This window comes from Natrix helvetica (assembly GCF_964273705.1).
Source record: "Natrix helvetica genome assembly, chromosome: 11".
NCBI classification, from domain to species: domain Eukaryota; kingdom Metazoa; phylum Chordata; class Lepidosauria; order Squamata; family Natricidae; genus Natrix; species Natrix helvetica.
In genome coordinates, this window is record NC_138562.1 from 1,956,084 (window position 1) to 1,978,261 (window position 22,178).

Below are 22,178 nucleotides of genomic sequence, written 5' to 3' on the forward strand. Positions count from 1 at the left end.
GTTGCCTGTTTCTTTTCTTTGATGAAGCTTCTCAGTCCAACAAGGGAGACCCAGAATTTAGCCTGTGAACATGTGGAACATAGAATAACAGGGCTGGGAGGAACCTTAGAGGTCTTCTAGTCCATCGCCCTGCTCAAACAGGAGACCTCACACAATTCCAGATGAACGTTTGTCCAGTCTCTTCCTGAAAACTTCCATGATGGAGCACCCAGAACGTCTGGAGTCAGATGCTTCCACTAACATAATTCTTCAGCACCTGCAAAACTAATTTCAACGGGAGATGGTCAGATCTCAAGCCCAAAGAGCCTCCTTTCAAAGGGCTGGGACTCAGCTCCATCCTGAGCCAGTCAGCGGGGCCCTTTGGCCATATTGGCTGGCATTTGATCTGTGCTGAACAGTGAACCTTTTGGCGAAAAATCCAGGGATCAAAGTTTGGAGGCCTTGAACTTTCAGCCACTACCGAACGGGGATCGAGAGAGGCAAATAATACCAGGTGATTCTTCCTGGTCTCTGACAAAGTTTGCCCATCAATAGGGAGCTGGTTAATGATACCCCCAAGGCCCATCTCGTCTGCTCTGGAGGAAATGTGGGGAGGGGGGAGACTCTTTGGAATGTGCTGCAGACAGCAAGTGTTTTCGCAGAGGGATGGTCAGTCGGGAGAGTTAATCATTAGGTGCTCGGCCAACTCTCAGCCCCTCCTGCCTTTGGCAAAAGGGTTGCTGCTTAGAGAGGAATGTGGACTGTTGATCCAGCGATGGAACTCCTGAGTGCAATTCGTCCCGCTCCAAAGCCATTAAACTATCAAATGAACCTTATGATTGTTCATCCTTCCCAGGAGGAAGAAAACATTAATTTAACATCATTGCTTTTAGTTTATTTGGCAAGACGAGGTGGGACATAATTTATTGAAAAGAACTTGTTCTCTCCCTCCCTCCCTCCTTCACTCTCTCTTTCTCTGTGCACACACACTCATTCTAATAGTTTCCCACCATGTATGTATGTATGTATGTATGTATGTATGTATGTATGTATGTATGATATTAAATTTATTTGCAACCCAAAATGACTCTGTGTTGAGTTATTTCTAGCTAACTCCCTAGACCTGGGCACCCGTCAGACTCCCATCCCATTCCTATCCCCATTTTTATAACAATATTTAACAGATAAGACTCCAGCAAATGACAGGCAGTTGCTTCTTCCAGTGCTTCTGTTACAAGTGTGACCATTGCAGCAATTGGGCATGTCTAGTTTAATACAAAGAAGGGCTAGGAATGACATGATAGCAGTCTTCCAATATTTGAGGGGTTGCCACAAAGAGAGGGGGACAACCTATTCTCCAAAGCACCTGAAGGCAGGACAAGAAACAATGGATGGAAACTAACCAAGGAGAGAAGCAACCTGGAACTAAGGAGAAACTTCCTGACAGTGAGAACAATTAACCAGTGGGAGGACTTGCTGTGGGTTCTCTCCATCACTGGAGGTTTTGTAAGAAGAGATTGGACATCCATTTATCTGAAGTGGTCTTGGGTCTCTTGCATGAGCAGAGGGTTGGCTTAGAAGACCTCCAAGGTCCCTTCCAACTCTGTTCTTCTGTTCTGAAGGAGGAAAGCTGCCCACTGGAGTGCAGGGGGAACCTTCTCTCCATCAAGAATGCCCAAGCAGCAGCTCTTCTAAGTTTCTAGGTGACAGCAGCAAGATGCCTTGTGGGAGCCTGGATGCCTGATTCATCCTTTGATGGGAGACCACCATGAAATCCCAGGTTTGCCAGCTAGACAGGCAAACCAGGGGATGGGGGGGAGAATCTTAAAAGATGAGAACACCAAGCCATCTGTTGTCCTGTTATTCTGCAAAAAGACCCCAAAGTGTTCCTGAAACCACCCAGGGTTTGAGATCAGCTTCAAGAAGAAGACTTCCTCAACTGGCACATCTGGATTGCAAAGCAAGACTTCCAAGATTCCTTCTGCCCCTTGGCTTTGGGCTCTTCTTCTAGGTCACATTGTTCCCTCTTGCTGGTGGTTTTTATCTATTTTTCATAATTCTGCAGCGCCCCGTGTTAGTCTTGAATTGTGCAGCCTTATAAACCCCATAAATAAATAAACAAGTGCGTGCTGAGAAGTTAGGCAAGACGGCTGTTTTCCAGCTTAGCCTTAGTGGATGACTGCGGTGACCTACTTTCCTTGGCTCATTATAAGAACTCTAACAAGGTAGGATTGTCTTGGATTATTGGAGTGAAGCCCTCACTCTGCTGAACGGAACTGGGCCAAGCAGAAGGTGGAGAGCTCAAGGCACTGAGCGTTATGCATGGTTTCATTTACAGTCTGTCTAATATTCACTCTGATTGAAAACCAGCTGGTGGGTTTTGAACCCTGCTTGATTAAGAGGCAAAATGGGGTGGGGGAGAGATGACAGAATAGCAGGGCTGGAAGGGACCTTTGAGGTCTTCTAGTCCAACCCTCTATTCAAGCAGGAGTCCATATACCATTCCAGAAAATGGTTGTCCAATCTCTTCTTTAAAAACTTCCAGTGATGAAGCACCTACAACTTCTGGAGGCAAGTTGTTCCACTGATTCATTGTTCTCACTGTCAGGAAATGTCTCCTTGGTTTAGACTGCTTCTCTCCTTGATTAGTTTCCACCCATTGCTTCTTATCCTGCCCTCAGGTGCCTTGGAGAACAGCTTGACTCCTTCTTCTTTGTGGCAACCCCTGAGATATTGGAAGACTGCTATCATGCCTCCCCTAGTTTCCCCCCCCCCATTAAACTAGACACACCCAATTCCAGCAACATTTCTTCATATGTTTTAGCCTCCAGCCCCCTAATCCTCTTTGTTGCTCTTCTCTGCAGATTTCCTGCAGGCTCTTCTCCAGTTCTTGTTCTCTTTGCTGAAAAAGGCTTTAATGTAGAAATTCTATCCAAACACAAAAGAGAACTTTAGAGAAATGCTCTTAGAGGAAATGTGTTTTCCGTGATCTGATAAGATGGCCAATAGTCTTGTGGGAACTTTATGATTTCCAATATCCCATCCTCTGTCCAGGAGCCTGCAGTTATCCTGGCTTCTCATTCAATCGCAAGGAAAGGGGGTTGTGTGAAAGTTGTGCTTTGGTGAGGTCTGAGCTCGGCTGTTTTCGTGCAGACGTCTCATTACCCAACTAGGTAGCATCATCAGTGTTTGAAGAGAGTGAGTCCTAAAGGTGCTTTTTCAAGAGGCAACTGGACTTTCTTGTTTTTCCTTTTCCAGTTGCCTCTTGAAAAAGCACACTTGGGGGACCTGCATGACTGAGAATCTCCATAGACAGAAGAGGGAGGTTTGCTCTCTGTCGGAATACAAGTGGCTTGCCCCTGCCAGTATTGGTGGGGACATTCTTGGGGCTTCCTGGATTGGGCTGCTGCTTACTGTGAGCATTTGCCTCCTCCAGGCATCACTCGGTGGGCAAACCGCTCGCATCTAAAGAGAGAGCAGGCCCCACACCCACCAGCACCGAGGCTCATGTGGCCCCAGGATGCGCCAAACGCACAACCCAACCCAATGGGGTCCCATGTCCATGGGGGTGCTGGAATGGTCATAACTGGCCATACGACCTTACATGTGTCACCTTCACGGCTGACCTCCGACAGGCAAAGTCGGTGGGGGAAGGCAGATTCGTTTAATGACTGCATGGTTCACTTAACAACTGCAGCGATTCTCAAGAGGATGTAAAATTGGACATGACTCCCTTAGCCACCACCTTGCTTAGCAATGGAAATTCCTGTCCCAACTCCGGTCATAAGTTGAGGACTCACCTGTATTGTGTTTCTGATCTAGTAGGTGGGAATGTATGTAATGGGTAGATATAAACTTGGGGTTTGGGACAGTTCAGGTAGTCCCTGAATTACGACCAAAATACCTGTTGCTGAATGAGAAATTTGTTAAGTGAATTTTGCCCCATTTTACGACCTTTCTTGCCACAGTTGTTAAGTGAATCTCTGCAGCCATTAACTTAGTAACAAGGCTATTAAGTGAATCTGGCTTCCCCATTGACTTTGCTTGCCAGAAGATTGCAAAAGGGGATGACACTGCGACCGTCATAAATATGAACCAGTGGTCAAGTGTCTGAATTTTGATCCGAGATGTTGCAATGGTCGTAAGTTTGAAAATGATCATGACCTTCTTTTCAGTGCTGTTGTAACTTCCAACAGTCACTAAATGAACTGTTGTAAGTCGAGGACTACCTGTATGTATTCCTCCTGCATTTTGATGTTCATGGTTGAAAAACGAGCAGTGAGTAACCCAAAGTCAAAAATAACGCATCTTCTTTGTTCAACTGCGTCTTATTTTTATTGGCTGGGCCTGTTAGAACCCATTAAGCCAGCCAACCCCGCAAAGGTTGCAGCGGCAGCTCCTGCTTTGTTCCATTATTTCCTTGTTATTGCCTGCAGATGATAAAAGTGGCTCACGTTATGTGAAGAAGCGTTTAATATCATGCCAACAAAAATAATTCCCTCCCAGGTTCTGTTCCCTATTTCTTCCCTTGTGGTGAGTATTTCTTTACCAGTCGGTATCTTCTGAAAGCATCAGAGAGCAATTAGAATTAAGAGGGAGTAAGACGATTTATGGCACTCCTTGCTGGCCAGAAATCATGCAACAAGCCCACTGTGAACATCCATTGGCTGGGTTCAATATGTAAGCTTTTCCCAGCCTGCGGCCATTCAGACGTTTGAGGTCCCAGCTCCCAAAGTCAATCAGAATAGAGCTGGAAGGGAACTTGGAGGTCTTCTAGTCCAACCCCCTGCTCAATCAGGAAACCCTGCAACATTTCAGACAAATAGGTTTCCAATCTCTTCTTAAAACCTCCAGTGATGGAGTACTCGCAACTTCTGGAGGCAAACTGTTCCACTGGTTAATTGTTCTCACCGTTAGGAAGTTTCTCCTTAATTCCAGGTTGCTTCTCTCCTTGATTAGTTTCCATCCACGGTTTCTTGTCTTGCCTTCAGCTGCTTGGGAGAATCGATTGTCCCCCTCATCTTTGTGGCAGCCCCTCAAATACTGGAATACCGCTATCATTTCTTCTAGTTCTTCTTTTCTCTAGACTGGCCAAGACCCAAAAGCCTACAACCCTTCTTCGTCTGCTTTAGTTTCTAGGCCTTTAGTTGCTGTTCTCCACTTTTTCCAGACTTTCGTCATCTTTGTGGTGACCAAAGCTGGATGCAGTATTCCAGGTGTGGACGTAGCCCCCCAGTGCTCAGCCACTGGGTTGAAGGTTTGCGTGGATAGGGGAGGTGGTCCCAAACAGCTAGGAATCAAGGGGGGGGGCTGATGCCTCAGCAGTTAAAGAGGCTGAGCTTCTCATCTGGAAGGCTGAAAGCCGGGTGAGTTCCCATTACTTGTCTCAGCTCCTGCCTACCTGGCGATTCAAAAGAGCACGCAAATGCAAGTAGATAAATAGGTACCACTTCAGTGGAAAAATAACAGTGTTCCATGCTGGCCACGTAACAAATAGCCATGCTGGCCCTCAGCTGAGAAACGGAGATGAGTACCATCTCTTAGAGTCAGACAGACTGGAGTGGGCAAACCTTTACCTAGCTAGAAAGCAGGATTGCAGAAGGCTGATCTTCAGTTTAAGGGGTATAAGTAGAGGCGGGTTGCTCTCAGTTTGGCCCAGATTGGGTAATAGCAGCAGCCGGAGGCTCTGCGCATATGCAGAGTGCACTAGCGAGCATAAGCGAACCGGTAGTAAAAAAATTAGAAACCCACCACTGGGTGTAAGGCATGGTCCACAAAGTCATGATGACAACCTCTGTGATGTTCATAAAAGTGAGTGGAACTTCAGTGACACCAGTGTGGCTCCTATTTTGACTTTTCTAACCACTCTGGTGATGTTCCTGTTGAGCTTCTTCTTTTGATTGATGGGGGAGCGGGAAACAGAGGGAGGGTTATGGGAAATAGCTGTGGATAGCATAAATTGACCTTGAACCCCTCAAGGCTTTGCCTTCCTAAACCAGCAGCTTGAAAATGGATTTTGTGCATGTATCAAGGAAGGGCTTGTTGGTTTAACAAAATCAATATAGATTCATGGCTTTAACTGGTCAAGGAAGAGCGTCTCTCCTTGTGCAGAATGCAGGAGGACCTCAACCCAGGTGATAAAATCACCCAAGAGGTCTGATTGATGTCCTTCAGAATTGTTTGATGAGGTCCTGGTCCCTCATGTGCCTGGAAACTCACATGTATACCTAGAGAGAGAGAGAAAATCTTAGTTCAGATCAGGGGTGAACAACGGGGGTCTTGTCCTTTGGCTCTTTGGCAGAGTCACTGGTTTTGATTGACTAACCTGCGGAGAAATGAACAGAAACGAGGACATCATATGAACAAAGGGACAATTAGTCTGGGAATGTTTGAGCATTCAAGCAGATTCGCAAGTCTGTTTTACGTAGAGATTTAGGGCCCTACACGATAACGTTCAATCAGATAATTGAAACATGGTGATGCATTGCATGTCGGGCTTAGCCATCAAGGGGCTTTCAGGGACATCTGCAAAGGGATTGTTAAAACAGCCAAGATGGTCACCACAATCGTCTCATGCTCCACAAAGGGTGGTTTCAGTCCCACAGGTGCAGCCACTATTTTAACTTTTCTGGCCCTCCTGCAGACACAGCTGGGAACAAGCCAGCATCCAGTTGATCTCAGAGGGGGGGGGGAGAGAGAGAGAGAGAGAGATCATTAGAAATGTCAACACTGTAGCCCTGGAATGTTCTCGACAGATGAATGTTCACAGCCGTCGTAGTGTTGACATTTCCAGGATTTGGGACTTTAGCCATGTCGGTCTCCACCTGACCCAGAAAGTTTCAGCCACAGGAGGGGAACCTCCATGAACAAGCAACTTTCCCGCACTTCCCTGTGGGAGGAAGACAGCATCCTTTTCCGTAAGGGAAGGATATCACAACAAGGCAACCACTCGGTTTGAAGCTCTCCAAGCCAGCAACAGGACAGGGTTGATTTCTTCTGCTTGCACAACACTTGTGTCTCCAGGGAAAACCACGCTGAGGTCTGCCAAGGAAATCGTGTTCTTTCCCTTGGTGTTTATTCTAGGTCTGTGGCTTCCATTTTGTTTCTTTGCTGCCTCAAAATGGTGACCACCCATGCAACTGAAGCCTTGGCCCTGCCCTGTTGATGGGCATCAAGTATGTGATGGGGGAAAGGTTTAGATGGGGCAGGTGAGGCTGCCATGCCAAAAGTTTTTTACAATCATCTCTTTGAAGAGGCCCCTGGATTGTACACCATTTCCCAGCATTTAACAGAATAACAAGAGTTGGAAGGGATCTTGGAGGTCTTTTAGTCCAACCCCCTGCTCAAGCAACAGACCCTATACCATTCCACAGAAGTGGCTGTCCAGCCTCATCTTGAAAGCTTCCAGTGATGGAGCTCCCACAATCTCTGAAGGCAGACTGTTCCATTAGTTCTTGCTGCCAGGAAGTGACAGCTCTTCTCAGTTCTAGGTTGCTTCTCTCCTTAATCGGTTTCCATCCATTGTTTCTTGTCCTGCCTTCAGGTGCTTTGGAGAATAGGTCGACCCCCTTTTCTCTGTGGAAACCCATCAAATATTGGAAGACTGTTATCATGTCACCCCTAGTCCATCTTTTCACTAGACTAGACATCCCCAGGTCCTGCAACTCTTCTTCTCCCCCTGATCATCCTTTTTGCTCTTCTCTGCACTCTTTCCACAGTCTCTACATCCTTATTTGACAGGGTCTGTTTTCAGATCCTGGAAGGAAAATTCCACTGGTCTGGATAACTTAATATGTGATTGATCTGGGTATATATGCTCAAGGGAACTGCCCACTTGATGTCCGGGAAATCAAGTTAGTCCATTGCAATCAAAGCAAGTCTATTAATCTGTTGCAGCAAAAGCAGGAGAAACCACTTTAGTCTGTTGCAACCAAAAAACAACAACATGTTAGTCTTTTATAAGCAAACCAAAAGAAATCATGTTAGTGTGTTTCAACCAAAGCAAAAGAAACCATGTTAGTCTGTGGCAGTCAACACAAAGAAAAACCATGTCAGTTTGTTGCAAGTGAAGCAAGAAAAGCCATGTTAGTTTGTTGCAAGCAAATCAAGTAGTGCACCTCCATGATTAATAAATTCAGCCGGGTGGCATCATGAGTTTCTATAGATTGGTCTACATTGACGGTGTGAAATGTACACAAAATGTGAATGTTTATGGTACAGAGGAGTTGTGGCTATTATATGCAAAAGGGTTTTATAAGCAAAGACTGCCTGGAACAGAACAATCTGAGTCTGGAATTTACTACAAACATCGAATTGATAGGATTTCGTAAAACTGAAAAAAGACCGTTTAACCACAGTCCGGTGGGGTTTGGCAATTTTGCTCGGTTGCACATGGCAATTCTAACAGCTCAACAAACAACAAACCTTTTTATTGCTATTCCCAGATTTCAGCTTGTCAGCCAATTTTGTTTTTAAACAGAAACCGTCATCCAAGTCAGCTTCATTCTTATTTGGCTCTCTAGAGAAAGTTGAGTTTCCTCAGATTTATCTTTTAGAGATGTGGGACAGGAAACCCAGAAAATGTTGACTTTGCTAAGCCAAAAAGCTGGCTTGTTTGGAGCAGAGAAGCCAGGGGCATTAGTTCTCTTCCAGAGAAATGAAAAAGGGGTTCCTGTAACTTAAGTTTTTACCTGCCTGCTGCGGCTTCAAAATCCTTCTTAGACAGGAGGCCTCCCAAGTAGAAGTTTGCTCAAAAGGACCTCATCTCCAAACCTTCTGCCCCAAAGAAGTTTGGCTACAAGTGCCAGCACTCTCCAGGTATCTAATGAGGTGGGTTGGAGGAAGCTGACTTGTTTTTAGCTTTTAGCTCACAGTTTTTCTTTTGCTGGGTCTAAGCCAGAGGTCTTCAAACTTGGCAACTTTAAGACTTGTGGACTTCAACTCCCAGAATTGAAGTCCACAAGTCTTAAGGTTGCCAAGTTTGGGGACCCCTGGCCTAAGCTTATCCAAGTATTTATCGCTAGACTTCCAAAGAAGAGGCTGTAGATGGACACAGCACATCTGGAAGAATGTCTTTGTTTCCCATTTGAATGATGCTCTCCCCATATTTGAAAAGAGGTAGATGCCACTTTGACTGGACATCTGAACTCACCAGTTAACTCATTCGAGGCACAAGAAGTTGGGACATTTGCAGAGTTTGGAAGCATTCTTGCTGATTTCTTCTTCTGCCAAAGCTTCTCAAAGACAGCTTAGCAACTTTTTTTAGCTTTGTTCAGTTGGGAAACATCTGACTGAGGGAAGTATTGGTTGGCTAGAATAGGGGTCCCCAACCCCCAGCCCACTCCCGGGCACAGCCTATTAAAGAACAGTGAAAATGAGGATTTCAGATCAATGAAAAGTGATTGAGTAGAAGGCAGTTTGGGGATCTTCCCCACCATGAGCAAATAGTTTGATGATGACCATTCATTTTTTGTATAAACAGTAGACCAAAATCTCCCATCCATGGCAACTTTAAGGCATGTGAGAATTCCCCAGCCAGCCATGCTGTTGGGAAATCCTGCAATAGACTTTCATATCCTTTACGTTAATCCTTCACATTGATCTGTTACAACACCCTCAAGAATGAGACACGGGGTGCAATTTTGCAAGATCTTCTTTGGACTCAAGCTGACTCGTAGCAGAGCAAGGATTTTAAAGTCATAATTCTAAAGAATAATTAAGTTTCCAGTTCATACTTGAGAGATGAGCTGTGTTAAATTGGGGCAATGAATTACTGACCTGTGAAACTAGAAATGCCTCTGTTAGTACATAGCAAGTCAACTTGGAATGAGACTCGGCAGAATGTAGAGTCAATCTGCTAGCCACCCAAAGTGTCACTAAAATACGAGTGTCCCTTTTGCGTATTGCTTTGATCTCACCGTCATGCCCATTATCTTGAATTCCCTCCCCCCATCTTCTGCAGATACCCTGGGGGGACAGTTAGTATGTACCTCTTCTGCAAGCCCATAATAACATTGTCATAAAGTAAGCAGGGTGATACCACATGCAGAGGTGGCCATAACTGGTTAAAAAAATGAAGATGGCCATAACTGTACAATCAAATTTCCACTCCAGATTATATGCCTAAACAGAAACATTTTATTATTCTTGTTGTTTTTCCTTCTGGTTGGATGCAACTCATTTCTCCAAATCCCTGCTAAGGTCAGGACCATTTCAGAAGACATCCCATAATATCTTTCCAAGATAGGTAGCTCAGTGCTTGCTTTTTCCAATCGAGATGGCTTAGTAGTCCATCAGAAGGGGATTGTGTGATTACAGGTAGTCCTCGATTTACAGAAGTTCATTTAGTGACCAAAGACTGTTTGACTTATGACCATTTTTCCACTTAAAAATGTTGCAGCATCCCCGTGGTTATGTCATCAAAATTCGGATGCTTGGCAACTGACTCATGGCAGTGGCTGTGTCAACGGAGTCGCGTGGTTCCGTTTTGCGACCTTCTGGCAAGCAAAGTCAATGAGGAAGCCATATTCACTCACAACTGTGCTACAACTGTGGTGATTGACCTAACAACGGTGACAAGAAAGGTCGTAAAATGGGGCAAAGCTCATTTAACAGCTGCCTTGATTACCACAAAACTCTTGAGCTCAACTGTGGCCATAAATCGAGGACTACCTGTAAAAGGAACATTTCTAAGTCCTGCTCTGCAACGACGAGCGAGAAAAGTGTCCCTTCCTCTCTCGGGGCGTTGCTTTGTCTGGCCCGCTGAGGGCCGATGCTGTTTCCAGCCAGGGCTGAGGATGTGCGGCAGCCTTTGCACCAGCAGGCTGGCTGTCCAGCTATTGTGCCCCCTTCCTGTCCTGGGGGGGGAGGGGAAATGCCAAATCCCCCGAGCAGACGCTTTCTCACGATCACGCTTGAAGGTCCCTCGCAGTGACGGATTGAGTGGTTACTTCAAGGGGATATTTTTGTCGTGACTTCAGTGGATTGAGGTGGGGGGGATGGAGAGAGATAAGCATAAAACATAACTTCCCTTTTCCTTTTCTCCTTCTGGAAAAACAAACCAATAAAATCTTTTTTTAAAAAAAAATCAGAGATTCGGTCGTCTCGTTCAGTGGAAGCCTTGCTTGGGAATGGAGAAATGAAGGGTTTGTCAGGGTGAAATGGGAAAGCCCAGCATAAGGCTTGGTCCCTTCTGATCCAACGCTGCGTTGGCTGTGAACCGAAGGCCCCTGGAGATCTGGGCCAAGCCCAGAGACTTGGCTGGATCTACCAGCCAGGGAAGTCACCTTGCAGTGAAGTAATCCAGGGGTTGCATTAAATCAATTCAGATTTACAGCCAGCGGCGGATGCATTTAAAACCGAGAAGCTTTTTTCATGAGCAAATGATGGTTCAAATAAGTAAATACCGTATTTTTCAGAATATAAGACACACCTTTTCCCCTCAAAAAAGAGGCTGAAAATCTGGGTGCATCTTATACACTGAATATAGCATTTTTGGCCTCCCGGAGACCCCGCCCCTTCCCCAAAATGGCCGTGCATAGTCTTTAGGAGCCTTGCGGAGTGCTCCTGGGGACTGGGGAGGGCAGAAATGAGTGAAAAATGGACCGGTTTTTGCTCAGTTTTGCCCCCCCCCCCCCAGACCCCAGGAGCACTCTACAAGCCTCCTAAAAAAACAGGCCTGTTTCCACGAAAAAACGGGCCGTTTTTTAATTTGACTCCTCAAAACCTTGGTGTGTCTTATACTCCGGTGCATCTTATACTCTGAAAAATACGGTAAATAAAAAAAGACTTGGACTCTTGACAAACGGGACTCGGGTTTGAGTCTACTCCCAGCCATGGAAAAGGCCTAGGAGGGCCTCGGGGCCACTTTCTCAACATAGACTACCTTACAGGTGGAGATTCCAAGGAGGGGACCCCGTTCCAGCGTGCTTTCCTTCTCCAAGCCACCAGCCATGCTGGGCTTCTCCCTGACTTCCTGACCCATTCCGTGGGGTGACCACCATTGCTGACACCCCTTTCCTTTCTTTTCTCCTCCTGCAGCCTTGGTTGGATCCATCGGCATGGGGATGGTCTTCTTCTGCTCTCCCATCGTCAGCATCTTCACCGATCGGATCGGATGCCGGACCACTGCTGCCTCGGGAGCCGCCATAGCTTTCATTGGCCTCCTCTCCAGTTCCTTCACCAAGTAAGGTTCTGAAGTGGAGGGTGGGGGGCCCCGAAAGGCTCACCAGAAAAGATCTGAAGGGCTCTTCCAATCTCTGAACCCTCCAACCAAAGCAAGCCCCATCTCCCCCCCCCCCCCAGGCAGAGGGTACAAAACTTAGACACCTCCCAGGCTTGGTGCTCATGAAGGACACCATTGTCAATAAACAGATGAGCTCTATAAAATGTCAGCATGATGTCCTAACTGAACAACAACCCCCGGGATTTCTGAAAGGGGACATTCTCCACACCAGGACCACCTCAGCTCCAAAACCATGGCTCCCCCCATTCCCTCCTTCCTATTATTTCTGCCCTTCCTTCCTTCCTTCCTTCCCTCTCTCCCTCCCTCCCTGTCTTTCTCATTTCCTTTATGCTTCCTCCCTACTCCCCCTCTTTCTTCTACATTCCCTGTCCTCATTTTCTTTATCCATCCATCCTTCCCTGTCTTTCCCATTTCCCTTATGCTTCCTCCCTCCCTTCCCCTCTTTCTTCCTACATTCTCTTCATTTTCTTTATCCTTCCTTTTTTCCTTCCTCCCTCTCTCGCTTTATTTCTTCATTTATTTATTTCTCAGTGGCTCCTGCCCTGCCATTCAAGGTGCATCATCTTCCTCCCCCCTCATAAGCTTCCCTTTTTGCTCCTGCCATACCACTAAAAGGTCAGGTGCACCCTCTGGCCTCCAGCTGGCCTGCTCTGGCTGGGGATGGGGATCAGGCAACCATGGCTGGCCTACAGAAATCCCCAGGAGGTTCCCTTGGCTGCCCTTTCCTGATATCAGCCCCCTCAGGCCAGCCAGGTCAAGAAAGAGGCAACAGCAAGGATTCCTGGAAGGCTCTTCTCGTTGCAGGGTAGAATAACAGAACCCTGCATCGTTTCCCTCAGCCACCCCTGAGTCCTTCCTTTGCGCCTCATGCCTTCCAGCACCAGGCCGACGTTCCTTCACAAGCAGTCATCTGCATTTTTTAGCCCAGCTAAGAGAGTCCTAGATGGCAGAAGCTCCAGATATCTGCCTGTCCAAGGCACAGAAAGGCCCGGCTAGAAATCTTTATCCCTTGGAAAGGATGTTTGTCGATTTGAAAACTGGGGAGATCATTGGACTACCAGCAAATTTGGCTCAAGCCAACTTATTCTCTTTTGAATTGCTTGGCTCTCTCTGATTTATTGCACTCACTGGGCTGTCCAAAATGTTTTCATCCAGATTGTTTAGCTTTTAAAAGAAATGCTATTCCAAATTGACACCATTAATAAAATGCTTTCTTTTTAAAGAAAGGAGATTTGTGTTTTCTTATAAATTGGAATGAAGACAAATTATATTTGTTGACTTGATTTGGCTATGTGCTCTAAATATCAGGATATTAAGCAAAGTTTTTTTGGGAGAAGAATACATTTATCTCACATTATCTTCTCCTATGCAGTACATGGCTCTGGTTCAAAACATTGGTTTCCTCTCCTGTTCATTCTTATCCCTTTGAAACATCTCTAGCTTTGTCCTTGGCTGTTCTTTGGACTTTTCACAACTTTCCTCAAGCACAGTTAAAATTATTCAGACTTAAAATAAATCATAGCCTAGTTACTCAACTGAAGAATTTCCTGGAAAAATATGAAAATAAATGTTAATAATCTTGTTATTCTGTTTTTAAAATGGTGCAATGTTTGTGCAATCCTCCCTAATTGGGCTAATTTTTAGAGCCAACAACTCAGTTCAAATTATTTGCAGTTGAGGGATTGTGTAAACATAGCAGTGGTTTGGTATTAATTTCAGATTCTATTTAAAACCCCTGCACCACAGGCTTATTCAGTGGTGGCAGCAATTGTCCCATCAAATTCGGTGAGGTTTAAGGCAGGCAGATGGCATAAGAAAAGCAGAGAGAGCTTCTTCAGAAGAGACTCAAAAGCATGGAGAGACCCCTACAAGTTACTGACTTCAAGAATTACACACTCAGTGGTTTTCCTTTGGTGGGTTTTGAAAATCCTCTTTCCGAACCTGACAACCTCCTCGTCAGTAAGCAAGGACTATGTGTAATTCCTTCCTCTGCTGAACTTCTTATAAAAAAGAACATTATATTGGTTTTCCACCATACCCTCAACCAGGTTAACAGGCCACATTAGCTCTATTCATGTGAGATGATGTATAAATGATATTGCGACATAACCTGACATCATGTTCACACAACATAGAAAGACACAAGTTTTTTTTTACAGAGATTCAACTACAAATCACTCTGTCCATCTGAATGGAATTATACTTTTTCCTCTTTTTTTAAAAAAAAAAACATTTTTATTATTTACATATTATATTGAACATAGTGTGATTGTCCTGGCGTTTCATTCCCCCATAGAATCCAAATTGAAAGACAAATAACCTATATACTACTTATACAGTGCTAGTCTTGTACAATTATTTTTGACCAACGAATTCATTCTAATACATATATAATATCTCATTCCAGGTCTACTTAGCCTAATTTTTTCATGCTCCAACTCCAACCTCGTGCTTCCAGCCACTGATAAAATCTGTTCTATGTGTCATAATATTCTGTCTCTCCTTTGTTTTTTAATTCTAATGTTAGTCTATCCATTTCTGCGCATACTCATATCTTCCTTATTATCTCCTTTTCTGAAAGTCCCCACTAATAATTTATCTAATTTCATTAGTTCTCTATAGATACCCCATACTTTCACATCCTTCACATAACATGATTGCATTTGCAGGTATGACCACTACTCCAATTCCACCTCTTGTTCTTTGATTCTAATCTGGTTTTCAATTCACCCTTCTCGTTTAATATATCCTTATATGAAACATTTATTTCCATATTTATAAGGCTTGGGTGTATCAATGCTTCTAAGGTGGAGAGCCAGACTAGTATTTTTATATGATTTTGTTGTTTGAGTTTATTCCACACTGCTAATAATGCATTTCTTATGTAAAGCCTTTGAAAGTATGGATGTGCTGTGCTTCTCCGGTACCAAAGAAATCCCACCCTAGTTGCATATCCTGACCCTCCAATAGTAATAATCTCCTATGCCGTAAAGCTATCCACTCTTTTACCCATGTGAGTACAGCATCTTGATGGTACAATTCCATCAGGCAGACGAAGCCCTCCCTTCCCTTTTGATTCTTGCAATAATTTCAATTTAATTCTCAGTTTTTTTCCTTGCCATATAGACTTCAACATTATTTTATTCCTGGAAATATTTTTTCTCTAATTTTATGGCTATATTTTGAAATAAAAAGAGTATCTTCGATAGAATGCTCATTTTTATTGCAGCTATTCTGCTCACTAAAGAAAGTTGCAGATATTTCCATCTCTCCATGTCCAACTTAATTTGGTTTGTTAGTTTTGTGTAGTTGTCCTCTTTAATTGTTATACACCTTGCTGTTAAATAAATTTGTAGATATTTCACCTTTTCACTATCTGGATGTTCATTCCCTTTATTAGTTCATCCTCCTGTTTATTTGTCATATTGTTGACTATCATTTTGGTTTTTTCCTTGTTTTAGTCCGGCTACTTCCCCGTATTCCTCCACTTTCTCTATATGTCTCGGGCCTGCTTTTAGTGGTTCCTCTAAAATAAAAACTAGATCGTCTGCAAATGCTTGTAATTTATACTTTTCTCTTTTAATTTCCAGTCCTTTGATTTGCTTGTGGAGATAATGGGCAGCCTTGCCTTGTGCCTTTTTGGATTGTGAAAGTTTAAGTCACCTTGCCATTCACGATCACTTTAACCTCCTGCTTAGTGTATATTGCCTTGAACATATTTATAGATTTATCGCCAAAGTCCATGTGCCTTAATTGTTGAAGCATAAATTTCCAATACTTTTTCCTCTCACCTTCTCACTGTCCATGGTTCTCAGTGTTGATGTTATTAATCAAAGTGGTTTAAATCACAGAGCATTTAAAATTGACAGATATATCTCCTAGCCTTGGGAAATACTGCTATTTATTTACATTTGTATATTTTACAAAAAGCAGGTGAAATTGTGCATCAGGAAAACAGAGACTTTAAAAAGCATTTTAAAAGCACAAAAGAGAAAACAGCCAAAATCAAAAGAGCCAGTTTGGTGTAGTGATAAAAGGGCTGGCTTAGCAACCAGGAGACTGTGAGTTCAAGTCCCACTTCAGGCACAAAAGCCAGATGGGTGACATTGGGCCAGTCACTTTCTCTCAGCCCAACCCGCCTCACACTTTGTGGGAAAAACATAGCAGGAGTATTAGGTTTGTTCGCTACCTTGAGATACTCATAAAGTAATAAAGGTGGGAATTAAAAACTTCTAATAAATAAACAAACAATGCCCTTTTCTATCATGGTCCCATCTTTTTGCACATGTCTAATCACCACCCAATAAGGGATCTCTTCTTCTTTTCCTGTGTTTCTATGGCACAGCTTAAGCCAGCAACCAACTACCTGCAGAGTAGAGTAGAGTAACGTAGTTGGATGATGACAGGATAATGGTCCTACAATTACACATGTCCACTGGGACACTTCCTACAAGATGAAGAGACGGACAACTGGAGCAACATAGCAAAACACCAAATAAAATAAAATAACATAATAATAACAGAGCTGGAAGGTACTTTGGAAGTCTTCCAGTCCAACCTGCTGCTTAAGCAGGAAACCTTACACCATTCCAGAGAAATGGCTGCCCAGTCTCTTCTTAAAAACCTCCAGTGATGAAGCACCCGCAACTTCTGAAGGGAAGACATTCCACTGGTTAATTGTTCTGTCAGGCAATTTCTCTGTATTTCTAGGTTGGATCTCTCCTTGTTTATTTTCCATCCATTACTTTTTCTCCTGCCTTCAGGTGCTCTGGATAATACACTGGCTCCCTCTTCTCTGCGGCAGCCCCTCAAGTATTGGGACTCTGCTGTCATGTCTCCCCCCCCCTGTTAAACGAGACATTCCCAGTTACTGTTTCATACAGTGACGTGCGATGAGGTTTATGGCTGGTGAGGCTGGTGATGTCATCAGGAAGGCGGGGAATGGGACCACGTGTGCTGGAGGCTGAGGCTGCCTCCTCCACCAGCACATGTGATCCCATTCCCCGCCTTCCTGAGCGCGCTCCGCCGGCTCGCACTCTGCGATCCCCAACAGCAGCTGCTTTTCAGTGCTTTTCTGTGCATCTGGCGTTTAGGACATCCAGCTATCTACCTAAACACCAGACGCACAGAAAAGCACAGAAAAGCACTTTGCCTCCAAGCCACTTCGTCTTGATGACATCGCCGACGTCGCTGCTGGGCGCGGCCGGACGGAGGTAACCAGAGTGGCGCCTAAGGGTCCGGGCGGACAAAAGAGCGAGCGAGCGAGCGATGGAGGATCAGGCAGCCTGATCTTCGGTCGCTCGTCCGCCGGACTGCCTCGGCGCCACTCTGGCTACCTCCATCCATCCGCGCATGGCAGGTGCAGTGACGTCATCAAGCCCCTGCCACTTCTGGACGTCTATTGCAGTCGCGAGGAGCGTGCAAAGTACAGTGGAGGCAGGAAGGTTATTGGCACTTCCGAGAACACTCCTGCCTCCGCCAGTTGCCCAGCTGGCACCACCCTGCGCACGCTCCTCCTCCTCCCTCCTCTTCCTCTTATATATATGAAACTCCCTCGTGGATATTATTATTATATATTATTATTTCATGATGAAAGGTGAGGCTCTGCCTCCCCTGACCGCACGTCCCTGGTTTCATATGTTTTAACTTCCAGTCCTCAAATCATCTTTGTTGCACTCTTTCTAGAGTCTTCTGTTAAGTCTTCTGTTGCTCCAATTTTGCATTCTAAATGATAAAACGCTGAAGAGTCACTGTGGGATTTCTTACCAAACCCTATTGTGGCCCTCTCTTTTCCACAGGTCCCTGGAGGTCCGCTACTTCACCTACGGAATCCTCTTTGGTTGTGGCAGCTCCTTCGCCTTCCACCCATCCCTGGTCATTCTGGGCCACTACTTCAAGCGACGCCTCGGTCTGGCCAACGGACTGGTGACGACCGGCAGCTGCCTCTTCTCCATGGGTCTCCCGTTCCTCCTGAAAATCGTGGGGAAGGCCCTTGGCCTCCCTCGCACTTTCCAGATGCTGAGCGCCTTCCTGCTGGTCCAGATCTTCTTGTCGCTGACCTTCCGCCCGATGTTGCCCTCGGTCTCAAGTCCTCGAGATAGGGAGATCAAACTAGACACCCGGAGCTGGAGGCAGCAATGCATGTCACAGATGCGGAAATATTTCAACTTGCGAGTCTTCCGAAGAAAGACGTACCGAGTTTGGGCTTTTGGCATAGCTACTGCCATCCTGGGATACTTTGTCCCTTACATGCATCTGGTGAGATGGAGAGGAGAAGGGAGGTGGGCTTGCTCCTCGTCCTATGGGAGAGAAGGGGACAATGTCAGAAGGGAGAGCGGACTAAGAATCCAGAGAGGGTCCCAAAGGGATGGGGATGGTCTTTTAAGGGAGCAGCACCACAGGTGTGCTCTCTGTGGGAGCAAACTGTCCCTTCTTCTGCAGCCGCTCCCAGGGCTGGCGGTCTTCTACTGAGGAAGTCCAGCACTCTCTGCCCTTATGGACTAATAGACACCCACTTCAAATGATCTTAGCCTTGTCTGAAGTTGTCTTCTAATATTTACAGCTAGTCCTCAAACTCCCAACACTTTAGTTAGCGACCGTTCAAAGTTGCAATGGCACTGAAAAAAGTGACTTATGACCGTTTTCACACTTATGACCGTTGCAGCATCCCCATGGTCACCTGATCAAAATGCAGATGCTTGTCAACTGATTCACATTTATGACGGTCGCAGTGTCCCAGGGTCACGTGATCCCCTTTTGTGACCTTCTGACAAGCAAAGTCAATGGGGAAGCCAGATTCACTTAACAACTGTGTCAGTAACTTAACAATTGCAGTGATTCGCTTAACAACTGTGGCAAGAAAGATCATAAAGTGGGTCAAAATTCACTTAACCAATGTCGCACTTAGCAACAGACATGTTGGATTCAATTGTGGTCGTACGTCGAGGACTACCTGTACTTATTCATTCAGTTTATATGGCTGCCCGTCTTCAATGCAATCCTTAAAAGTGAGATGAAAGCAACAAAACAAAAATCAAAAATAGCATTTATAGCAGCTGAGAAAAATCACACAACGGTTAATTTAGCCACGATATTGTAGGCTTATCCACACACCCAAAGGGGGTCTTCAGGGCCTTACAAAAGACCAAAAGGGGCACAGACAACCTGGCGTTTGGATGAAAGGACCATGTTCCAGAAGGTCCGCATCTATTCCTGAGCCCTTCCAAATGACAACAGCCATTCCCCATGCTGGCTGGGGAATTCTGGGAGTTGAAGTCCATATGTCTTAAAGTTGCAATGCTGAGGAAACACTGCCTTAGACTTTTATCCATTACCCCCTCAACTACCCCCATGGAAATCTGAGCTCAGTTTGGAAACCTTTAAGGCAGGGGTCTCCAACCTTGGCAACTTTAAGACTTGTGGACTTCAACTCCCAGAAATCCTGAGCCAGCTTGGCTGAGGAATTCTGGGAGTTAAAGTCCACAAGTCTTAAAGTTGCCAAGGTTGGAGACTCCTGCTTTAAGGAATACAAAGCAGGCCTAAAATTCATACCACTCCAAAATATACAAAGGGGAGACCACAAATCATGGGTTATCAACCCCTTTTTGTGCATGTCCAACTTTTTTTGTGAAATGACACAGAACCAGAACAATGTGTAAATGTCACTTTTTATCAAGATGCACACTGGATCTACCAATTTGGAACCAGCAACTCTGAAGCTAGTTAGAAGAAATGCAAGACTGATGATGCCTCTTTTCCACTTTTCCAGGTGAAGTTCGTAGAAGAGCAATTCAAAGAAAAGGAAAAGTCCTGGATTGTGCTTGTTTGCATAGGAGCAACATCAGGAATTGGACGGCTGGCCTCCGGGCCCATTGGTGATCTCATCCCTGGATTGAAGAAAATATATTTGCAGGTAAGAGATAAGTGCTTATTTCAAATTCCCGTTTATTGATTACTTTGCACTTCCTCCAGATTTTTTCATCTCTGTATGAGACATTCTCCACCGTCTACAGGTGTTGTTGGGGGAAATGACTTAAGATGAGGGGGCTGGAGGGAAAACATGAAGAACGGTTGAAGGAATTGGATATGCTTAGTCTAATGAAAGGAAAGACTAGGGGAGACAGGATAGCAGTCTTCCAATATCTCAGGGGTTGCCCCAAAGAAGAGGGAGTCAAACTATTCTCAAAAGCACCTGAAGGTAGAACAAGAAGCAATGGGTGGAAACTAATCAAGGAGAGAAGCAACTTAGAACTGAGGAGAAATTTCCTGACAGTTAAAACAATTAATCAGTGGAACAGAAGTTGCTTCCAGAAGTCGTGAATGCCCCAACACTGGAAGTCTTTAAGAAGATGTTGGATAGCCATTTGTCTGAAACAGTATAGGGTTTCCTGCCTAGGCAGGGAGTTGGACTAGAAGACCTCCAAGGTCCCTTCCAACTCTGCTATTGTATTGTATTGAGATTGGACAGCCATTTGTCTGAAATATTTGAGCAAAGGGTTGGAATAGAAGACCTCCAAATTTCTTTCCAAGTCTGTTATTCTGTTTAAGAAGATTCCATTTTTCATGGAGCAGAACTTTGTCAATGCGGCATTTTTTAAGTTCTGCCTTAGGGTTGTGCCATGATCTAAAGATGCTTCGATGCCCACAGACAGAAAAATAGAGCATCTCTGCAAGACTTCAATCCAGCTGCCTCTTTGCAGTTAATTAAACAAAATCGGCAGATGAATTCTGGGAATTCTGGGAGTGGAAATCCAAATGTCTTAAAGGTTGATGTTTGGATTTCCATTTGAAGGTTGAAAAACGTTTGAAGATTGAAAAAACACTGCTATAGTGTATTGCTTTCAGGAACTGTAGTGACACAGTGGTTAGAACACAGTATTGCAGGCTAAATCTGCCCACTGTCAGGAGTTCGATCCTGACCGGCTCAAGGTTTGACTCCACCTTCCATCCTTCTGAGGTCAGTAAAATGAGGACCCAGATTGTTGGGGGGCAATATGCTGACATTTGTAAATTGCTCAGAGGGCTATAAAGCACTATGGAGCAGTATATAAGTGTAAGTGCTGTTGCTATTGCTTTCTCCTGTATATTTTACTCTGACATGTGGAAATTGTGTAGCCAAGAAGGTTTTCTGATGAAATACAGAGTCATACTTATGGGTATGTTCAATTATTTTTTAAATTTAAAAGATACATTTTCAAAAAGGCCGAAAATGTAAGCTCACTCTGTTCTGGAATCCTTCTACAGAACACAAATTTGCTTCATTGAAGGTCAAAGAAAACACAGCTTAAATTTTCTCTAAGTGTCCCTTTCTTCTCTTATGTCCTGATTTATCTATTTTTATTAAAGATGTTTTTGCAAGATAAAAACAATATTTAAAGGAGAAAGAAAGGAAAAGGGGTAGTGAATACGTAGTAAAGAAATAAAAGGAAAAATACAGAAATAGAAAAAAGAAAAGAAAAAATGCAAGATGTTAAGAAGTGGCTTCTGATTGCATTTGTATGTTTTCTTCTCTCTCTAAGGTTCTTATGCCCGATTTCTGTGGAGACATAGCACATGCTTTCTTTTAAAGTTTGAGCAAACAACTGTCACCATAGTGTTTAGGTTATAGAGCAGGGTTTCTCAACCTTACCCATGTTAAGTCATGTGGACTTCAACTCCCAGAATACCCCAGCCATTCCTGGTTGGGGTATTCTGCAAAGTCTACACATCTTAAAATGTGTAGGTTAAGGTCGGGAAACAGAGTCAGAACTTTATAGTTACAGAAAGTTCTCTTGATTAGTTCATTGCCTGCTGGGAAATGAAATGAAGTTCTCTTTTTTTCCTCATGGGCCTCTGAACTCAAAGGAACAGAAACAAAATAAATATTCTTTTGGAAAGATTAATGTGCCAGAAGAGAATATTAACATTATCGTCTTGCTAAAATGGCCAGCCTCCAGGACACCAAAGATATGCCTTG

At 44.5% G+C, this 22,178-nt stretch overlaps 1 protein-coding gene and 1 long non-coding RNA gene across 2 annotated transcripts in view; one reads left to right on the forward strand and one right to left on the reverse strand.

Moving 5' to 3' along the window:
- LOC309397826 overlaps positions 1-22,178 on the reverse strand; it is a 270,063-nt gene that overhangs the window by 209,402 nt on the left and 38,483 nt on the right. The window lies entirely within an intron of this gene.
- SLC16A2 (solute carrier family 16 member 2) overlaps positions 1-22,178 on the forward strand; it is a 78,062-nt gene that overhangs the window by 47,046 nt on the left and 8,838 nt on the right. The window contains exons 2-4 of the mRNA XM_081964190.1: positions 12,019-12,163; positions 18,022-18,481; positions 19,992-20,135. Coding sequence (XP_081820316.1) covers positions 12,019-12,163; positions 18,022-18,481; positions 19,992-20,135 — 749 coding nt within the window. The remainder of the gene's footprint in view (positions 1-12,018; positions 12,164-18,021; positions 18,482-19,991; positions 20,136-22,178) is intronic.